We start from the raw sequence: 9,260 nt of genomic DNA, 5'->3' as shown, positions 1-9,260 counted from the left end.
GAAGTCACTAATTATAGGAGAGATGCAAATCAAAACAACAATGAGGTACCATCTCACACCTGTCAGAATGGCTGTCATCAACAAATCAACAAATGACAAATGCTGGAGAGGATGTGGAGAAAAAGGAACCCTAGTACACTGCGGGTGGGAATGGAAACTGATACAGCCATTATAGAAAACAGTATAGCGTTACCTCAAAAAATTAAATATGGAATTACCATTTGACCCAGTGATCCCACTTCTAGAAATATACCCTAAGAAATTTAAAATATTTATCAGAAAGAATGTATGCACCCTAAACATGTCAGCAATGCTATTTACAATAGCTAAGATCTGGAAGCAGCCCAAGTGCATAAAAAAGCTGTGATAAATTTACACCATGGAATACTATGCCACTGTAAAAAAGAAGGATCTCTTATCCTTTGAGACAGCATGGAGGGACCTGAAGAGTATTATACTCAGCAAAATAAGCCAGGCAGAGAAAGACAAGTATCACATAATCTCACTCTTATGTGGCATTTAATGAACAAAATAAACTGATGAACAAAATAGATCCAGAGACATAGAGGCATGGAACAGACTATAGAATCTCAGTGGGAAAGTGAGGGTGGGGGATTAGTGGGGACAGATTAGCCCAGGAATTTATATGCATATATGCATAGCCCATGGACACAGATAATAGTGTGGTGAAGGCCTGGAAGGGGCAGGTGTGGGATAGAGGGCATCATTTGCGGGGTGGGCGGGGGTGGGAGGGGAAGGGGAGAAAGAAGGAGCATCTGTAATACTTTCAACAATCAAGATAAAAGTAATTAGAAAGATATTTTAGTTAATGAAATTTCAAATATAGAGGAGAAAATGAATTTAGGATATAGTTATGAATTCGAAGCAGCCCAGTTAACTTTTGGATTTGGGGGAAGAGTAGTATGAAGAAAGTAGCAGTGAGGTCAAGTGTTTTAGACCTTTATACCGTGTGGTTGAGAGTAATCAGTCTGTCCCCTTCCTATTATCAGAATAAAAGGAAGGGGACAGACTTTAGCCTTTGTGAGTAAGAAGAGTTAGAACATATCAGGATTAAAAATTCTTGAGGCCAGACAGATGAGTAAGTTCCATAACTAGTAATAAATGCAGCTTTGTCATTTGGGAAGGAGATTGAAAAAAATATATATTTGCTGATAGCAGAAGTTACTGTAGTGAGCAAGGTAATCTCAGGAAAGCATATAAAACAAGAAGAAAATGGATTAGGGGCAAAAGCTAGACGTCATCGAATTTATGAGACTATAAAAAATGGAGAGGTCAACTAATAATTGTCAAAATAGCAACCAGAAAAGCAGTGCTCAGAAGTTTAGCAAGATGAAGGATTAAAATAGAACCTGGGGTTTGATTATAGGAAAATATTGATAACATTTAGGAAGAAGGTTTTCAATTAATTGCTGTGAGTGAGTATATTGGGGAAAAGAATGTATAAGATCTCATAAAGTGGAGACTATGGGCCTAGGCTGTTTTTCAAAATGTTTAGTAAAGAATAGAATAAGGCAGATCAGAAAGTAGTTTGAAGAAAAAAAAATCACCCATGAAATGTAACTCTACCTATAACATATCCAGAACCCCTCCATTACTCGTTGTTTTAACCATTACCACCCTGGACTGAGCTACCATAATGTTTTATCTATATTATTTCAATACCTCCTAACTCATGAAATCACTTCAGAGAAGTCTTTTTAAAACAAAATTTAAATCATGTTTTCCCTTTGGATAAAACCCTTTGGATTTCTCTCAGGATCAAAGGCAAGATCCTTTCTAGTTCCTAAGAAGCTCTGGGTAATCTGTCAACACATTCTCTTTCAAGCCACCTGCCCTCCCCAGTCACTCTTGCCTCACAGGCATTCCTCACAGATCTTGTGTGCTCCCATGACCACTTATTGCCCCACTTCATTATTTTGCTCAAATATCACCTTTTCATTAAGGGTGCCCTGAAAAATCCTATCTAAAATTATAACCCACTATTGTTTTGAGACTGTTTGATTTATTATTTTCTGATGTAATTTGTTTATTTATAATGTTTATTATTTGTATTTATCTCCGCATCTAGAATATGGGCTCCACAAAGATAGAGAATATTGCCTGCTTTGTTTATTGATGGGTCCCAATCTTATATTATGGCAAACACATTTTAGGTTCTCAATGACTACTTTTTGAATTGGTGAATAAATGAGAGAAGGGGCGTGGAATGTAGTGTCTAACTCACATCATGTCAGTGTTATGAATTGACATTGACCTGCTTGGGGGCGGATCCTATGTCTTATTAATTTTTCACTCTATAAAACTTGATAGTAGCCCTAACCGGTTTGGCTCAGTGGATAGAGCGTCGGCCTGCGGACTCAAGGGTCCCAGGTTCGATTCTGGTCAAAGGCATGTACCTTGGTTGCGGGCACATCCCCAGTGGGGAGTGTGCAGGAGGCAGCTGATCGATGTTTCTGACTTTCTATCCCTTTCCCTTCCGCTCTGTAAAAAATCAATAAAATATATATTTAAAACTTGATAGTACTTAAAGCTCAGTTTGTGATCAATAACTATCAGTTCTTTAAGATAGAAGCTATAATTTTTTTATTTTCAAATCCAAATCCCATGACATTAAACCTGGGGAGAAGGAAGCCATTAATCAAATGTCTGAATAAATTACTAATTGGAATTAGATATTGTTCTTGCCCCAGGACAAGGAGGGGAAATTACTTTTGAAGTGGGTTGGGTTTGAATATTTGGAGTCAGGTTGAATTGTAATTCTTTTCCTCCTAGGCCTGCGCTGGGGTTTGATGGTGATATACCTCATTCAACATAACATTTTTAACTGATTCAGATGTGTATTGTCTAAATAACAACAAAAATACTGTGTCTAATACCTGGAGTCTAGTTCATCATGGCAATGTTAATCAAGAATTACAGAAAACTAAAAGTGAAGGGAAATACATAATGCCAATAACACTCCTTCCAACGATTGTAACAATTTTATTTTTTTAGGCAGGGAGAAAAGTTTCTGTTTCTATTGCTATATTGGGATATCGATGATTTTAAAAAATCTGAATTAATAGAAATTACTAAGTTGCATTCCTAAACTCAAAAAAAGAAGCAAATTTTGCATTTTTGAATAGAAACTGTATGATACAGAGGTACGGTTAGGAGTGTATTTGTGGGGGAAAATACTGTAGACTTCCCAGGAACTAGGAATCAGAGGAACTCAGATAGAGTAGAGCTGAGAGTGAAGATTACACCTGTCTTTCACTGTCTATATCCTCAGTCAGGGTCATTTCCCAGGAGGAGGTGAATTCACCTATTAGCCACAGTTTTTGACTTTCTTTGTCAAAATATTTAATTACGTATAGCCTCTTTGCCTTTATCACATTCTTCTCCTCCTCCTTTTCTACTCCCTCTTCTATTTCCTGATACATTTTTTTTTTCTCTCAAAGAAATAATAAGAATAGAAATTGGAGTTCATTGTGACTTTCCTCTGCTCTCCTGTTCTTTCATCACTTTCTCACTTAAACTCTGTGTCTCCCATGCAAAAGATCTGCACTCTCAATGTCTAGTTTTTCAATCCCAGTGATTTACCTTTTTTCCTGGTATTACCCATGGAGCAGTGTTTAACTATAAAATAGCAGCCCAAATCTACTGCTAGCTGTATCTCAGAAATGCGCGCTTCCCATTTCTTTGACTTAGGGTTTCTCAAAACTTTACTTACGTCAACTCACATAAGGCACATAGAACTTTGAATAGTGGTGAGGAACTTCCATAATATAAATTCTGCTTACTCTGGTACCAAGAGATCAAGAGAAAATGCAATGTAAAGGCACCAGATAAGTATGTGGCATAGAACCACTTCTGCATGGTTCAATGTTGAATTTTATTTGATTCTTTGTGTATTACAGAGATGCACAGGCCTGGAAGGATGTGCTGGGGAGGCTTAGTAATTCTGCTCCTCTCTTCTTGGACCATGTGACTCTTTTCTTCTGTCCTCTTTACCTCTGTAAGCAGCAATGAGTTCCAGGTCTTATGCAGTAAGCAATCCTAATTTCAGTTTCATGGCACTCAACTTTACACCGGCCATTACCCTTTTTGCACAGTTTCCTCATATCCACGCTACCATACTGGGGGAATTTCTTTCTGGCTGTAAGAAGGAAAGAATGACTGAGATTAGCAACCTAGCTATGGCACACCCATATTTTAAAAGGAGAAAGAAAGTTCAAGAAGCAAAAGGTCATAGAACAGGGCAAAAGAAAAAAATGCCGATTCTAATGTATGACTGAAAATTCTACTGAGGAAAGGTGAGGTGACTATACCATCTCTTTAATGCAAGGTCAATCCTGCAAATCGACAGTGTCTGGGACCTAAGTGAGGTGTGCCCCGCTTGCTGCCTTACAAGTTACTACATAGTAATTCAAGGATAGTTCCCAAAGTCAACAGGAAAAAAGTGTTCATAATTTATTTTCTGTTGGGTTTAGTCTCTACAATCATCTAATTGTACCTGGTTTCCCCCTTTTCTGATTTCACAAATATTATTTAGACGAAACATTGTGCTGTATGAGTTCTTTTTAGAGATTTCTATTGCAGTTTGATTTTACTTTTCTAAAATGTTGACGCGGGGGGAGTGTCATTGTTAGACAATTTGTCTGACTTTCTACAACTCCTCTGGGTATTACCAGTTTTATTTCTTTGAAGAAATGATCTTAGACACATATCTGATGACAGCATTGATTTTTTTTTAATTGGGAATGTCTAGAATGTGTGGCCTTTGTTGGCCATGACATGATTTCTAACATGACCAGGCTCCAACATACATATTTTATTTTGTAGCTTGTAGATTGACACTCATTGGAAGTTTATTATTTAGAATAGTGCAAGATACTTGGGGAATTGGGGGATGTTGGTCTGCCAGGCTGTAAGATCCATTCCAAGCAAAATGTATCTTAATTTTATATTTCACATTATATGTTGGCCCATGTGTTTTCATAAGCCCTTTGCTTTAGAGACTTTTTTTTTTTTGCACACCCATCAGTTTTTATAACTAATGTTCTTACTCATATGGTGAGATTAAGGACAACCGGTATGGGAGAATTCTAAATTTTGCACTTATCTGACCAAAGAGCAGATTCAACTATTTTTGTATATTTCTGGTATGAAATAAAATAAATTTTACCACTACTTTCTGCCATTAATTACAGCTTTGTGTCTCAATCAGTGCCTTTAAAGGCCAGGTCTTTCTTACTAGATATTCTGTCTGCATTTTCAACAGTTGGTGGTGAGTAATGATACTTATTAGTGAAAGCATAGACATTATCCATATTGTTGTTATAAGAAGTTGATATAAAATCTAGCTCTTCCATTAAAATTAGCTCTCACTATGACTGAAACAGTGCAGAATATGGCTTATAGCAGAAAAAAGTAGTTACTCTGCACAGATTAAATATTAACTTCTAAATACCATTATCTAGTCTACTATTTCCGAGGAGTTATTATTGTTAAACCCATATGGTTTGCTAGTGAAAGAAACCTGAATTACACTCGCTTTAGACAGAGATCTGTCACATGTCACACTATTGTCCAATAGTCACTATTGTCCAATTGACCTCACCCCTTTCCTTATTAGTTCTTTATCTTAGTTCACCTTTCTAAAATTATTGTTTTCTTTCTTCTCATTCTGACCTCTACATATAGGTAGTCCCCAAAATGTGTCTTTGGATCACTAATATTCATCTTTGCAAGCATCCATCCACTCATTCAACTATTAAGTACAGTTGACCCTTGAAGAAAGCAGGCCTCAGAGGCACCCACCTCCTACAAAATCCAAAAGCCAACTATAACTTTTGACTACCCCAAAACTTAACTACTAATAGCTTACTGTTGACCAGAAGCCTTACCAATAACATAAACAGTTGATTAACACATATTTTGGATGTTCTATGTATTATATACTATATTCTTACAACAGAGTAAGCTAGAGTGAAAGAAGTGTTATTGAGAAGACCATAAGGATGAGAAAATGATTTATAGTATTTGTTGAAAAATATGTATTAGTAAGTGAGCCCACACAGTTCAAGCCTGTGCATACTCCTTGTTAAGTTCTATGCCAGTCTCTACAGCAGGGGTTCTCACCCTGGGCACTATTGATCTTTAGTTGAACAATTCTTTGATGTGGGATGCTATCCTGTTCACTGAAGGATGTTTAGCAATATCTCTGGCTCTACCACTAGATGCCAGTGGTACCAGTTGTATCAACCTTGAAGGTCTCCAGACATTGCCAGACAATACATAGTTCACTTGTATTGAAAACCACTGTTCTCCTGGTGCTCTGATAAGCCAAACATACATTATCTCTACCCTCAGATACGTTGTTCAAATACAATCTTCTCTGATTGTATTTAAAAATGCTGATCATTTTCAAGAAAGTGATCTCTCTTTTCATTGCTCTCACATGTAATATTCATATTGCATGGTAGAGGAATTCTTTAAAATAATATATGAAGTCCTACTTAATCTATAAGCTAGAAATGAGCTAGATGATTCCTAAAATATTTTCAACCCATGATTTCTTATTTTTACTAATCTGCTGTTTTATTCCTTAGGCTACCATTCACCTCCTTGGAAATGGAGAAAATCATGACTACACTTTCAGCACAAGACTATACTATCTATCCTATGATCAGAGTACATACCAAATTTAAAGAAAAATAATTTTTGGCAATGGCACATTTTTTAACTTGGCAGATAAAGCAAAACAATAGGTAAATAACACCTCATTTGTAGACATTCAGTGCATTTGTAAACTCTAGAAAATGAAGAGGAAAACTAAGTGAGTTCACTGGAAATTTCCTTACATAGAAAATGTAAGGACATTTATCTGGACATTTTTTCATCTGTAACTGTCATAACTGGGAATAAGGTTTTCTATCTCAATTTTGAGTAAGAATTTTCTCCATTTAAAGATGAGGTATAAAAAAAATCAACTCTGAAAAATTGTCATACAAATGTCATTTAATTTTATTCAGTTTAGTTCAACTACCATATGTTGGTGAACTAACTCTAAGATGAAAGACAAGATTTTTACTGTTTTTATTATTTCCTAAAATGCCTATATTTTATACCACATCTCTTCTAATTTTGTGGAGAAAATATATATCTTGACATATTTCTTTCACTTTGACATTTTTTTTTGTCAGTAATAGTAAGTGTTCTCTAAAAGTTTTGTATATATGTAATTAACAAGGACAATGACCTCATTTTGTAAATATAATAAAAAATATACAAATAGTTAACATTGATGTTCTAATCTCTGTTACTATATTCCCCACGTGGTTTATAATTTCTAAGTCTACAGGACACATACATTTTTTAATTTGCTGAAAAATGCATTAATAACTTCGGTCATGAGTAGGGACACCCGATTTGCCTACTACAAGGAAAAATAAATTAATAATATACAAAAACACTTGGCATAGTGATTTACTAATATTAGCTACTATTGGAATTAGGAGAAAAATATTTATCACATATGAATAGAATTTTATTTTGGCTCTTTCTAGAGCTGAAAAAAAAAATCCAGAGATCTTTTTCAAACAATTTATTTTCTTACCTAAATGAACAACGGCGTTACTTTGTGGCTTTATTGATGCTTGCCCAACAGTAAAAATGTTGCAGAAATACAATTATCTGTTATATGTTACATATAATACAAAATATTTTAATGCTCATGGTATTAAATTAATGAATGTCTGAATCAATAATATAAGAATTTATACCTAGAAGTTTCCATTGAGATTACTTTTGTTAGCAGATGCCCCTCTTTAGAATTTTATCCACTTCAACCTTTCAATGATAATTAATCAGATAATTATGTGTAAATTTTTAGATTGTCATGATGGGCTCTTTTAATATTCACAATGAAAGATGAGTTAACTTAGTCTCCTAGACCTCAGTTATGATCTCTACTGGACCTAAGAAAATAATATAGGTACTAAAAATAACTATTCTCATAGTTAGTGAATTTGAGCCTGATTTCAGTGCTGGCATCATAAATTGAGTAGACTTGAGTATGTCCTTTCACCTTAAGCTCTTTAAGAAGAAGAGAATAGACTCAGTGATGGTTCTATCTCCAAAACTTATTTTTCTATTTCTGTACAATTAATACTCACACATTAATTCAGAAGAAGAGAATCATGTTACATACCTGATGTGAGGATATAGTCCTTAAGGGGGAAAAAGTTCTCATGAAAAATAGAGCTCAGATGCAAGGTATTACACTCAACATTCATATGATCGGTAACACTCAAAGACATGAGTGTTGACTAAAAATATTGAAAGAAAGGTCAAGAAGGGACATTATTTGCTGATAGTACAAAGAACAGAATATTAAAGAGGGCTTTCTACTAATTGGAAGTACTATGCTACCTTAAGCTTAAAAAAAGACAAAGATAAATAGATTGATGGCTTTCTACTAATTGGAAGTACTCTGCTTCCTTAAGCTTAAAAGATAGATTGTTCCCTAACAATGAACCATTTACTCTTTACAGTTGATTATGTTAAAGACTATTTTCCCAGCAAGAACAGATTTTAACTGATTGTTGCAGGATGGAAGTGATAAGACTAATGTATTGATCTTATATATTTTTTCATTTTTCATCTTGAGATCATTTTAGACTTATAGAAGAGTTACAAAAATGATAGAGGCCAACTTCCCCTATGGTAACATCTCATGTAACCATGCCTCACTTAACAAAACTAAGAAGTTATTATTGGTATAATACTGTTAAATGAACTATAGACTTTATGTTTCAGCTGTTTTCCCATTATTGCCCCCCCCGCCTTCTTTTCTGTTCTGGGGTCCAATCTAGAGCATCACAATGCTTTTGGTATAAAAATTACTTCAAACCTTTTTTTATTACCAAACATTTAACCAGAAATAGTGGATGTCTTCTCAAATTCATTTGCACAAATATACCCATAAACCTCTCTATGTTACCTGGTAAAATTGTGACCCAAAAGAGAAGAATAAAGAAAAAGAGATGAATCTTCATGGTGGGGAATGCCTTAGGAAAAAAGTGTCAACGGATCTTCTTTTTCAAGTCAGGTTTCTCACATAAGGAAACAGAACCCTTTTTTATTTATAGATGCTCCTGGGAAGTGGTCTAACTACTGAGGCTTATCAATAGCGAGAACATTTGTATGCTTGGTTGAATTGTGCCATGTTCAAAGAACATGGTCACAAAAATTAT

At 35.0% G+C, this 9,260-nt stretch overlaps 1 protein-coding gene across 1 annotated transcript; it reads right to left on the bottom strand.

Moving 5' to 3' along the window:
* Positions 1–4,010: 4,010 nt before the first annotated feature.
* DEFB110 (defensin beta 110) lies at positions 4,011–9,062 on the bottom strand. The gene is made up of 2 exons (XM_006765710.1): positions 9,008–9,062; positions 4,011–4,159 (listed from the first exon to the last, which is right to left on the bottom strand). The coding sequence occupies exons 1-2, from the start codon at positions 9,060–9,062 to the stop codon at positions 4,011–4,013; spliced, it is 204 nt and encodes a 67-aa protein (XP_006765773.1).
* Between the last annotated feature and the right edge of the window lie 198 nt (positions 9,063–9,260).

The sequence above is a fragment of the Myotis davidii genome, unplaced genomic scaffold, assembly GCF_000327345.1.
Source record: "Myotis davidii unplaced genomic scaffold, ASM32734v1 scaffold240, whole genome shotgun sequence".
In the NCBI taxonomy this organism is placed as follows: domain Eukaryota; kingdom Metazoa; phylum Chordata; class Mammalia; order Chiroptera; family Vespertilionidae; genus Myotis; species Myotis davidii.
This window is presented reverse-complemented; position numbering and strand designations above follow the sequence as displayed.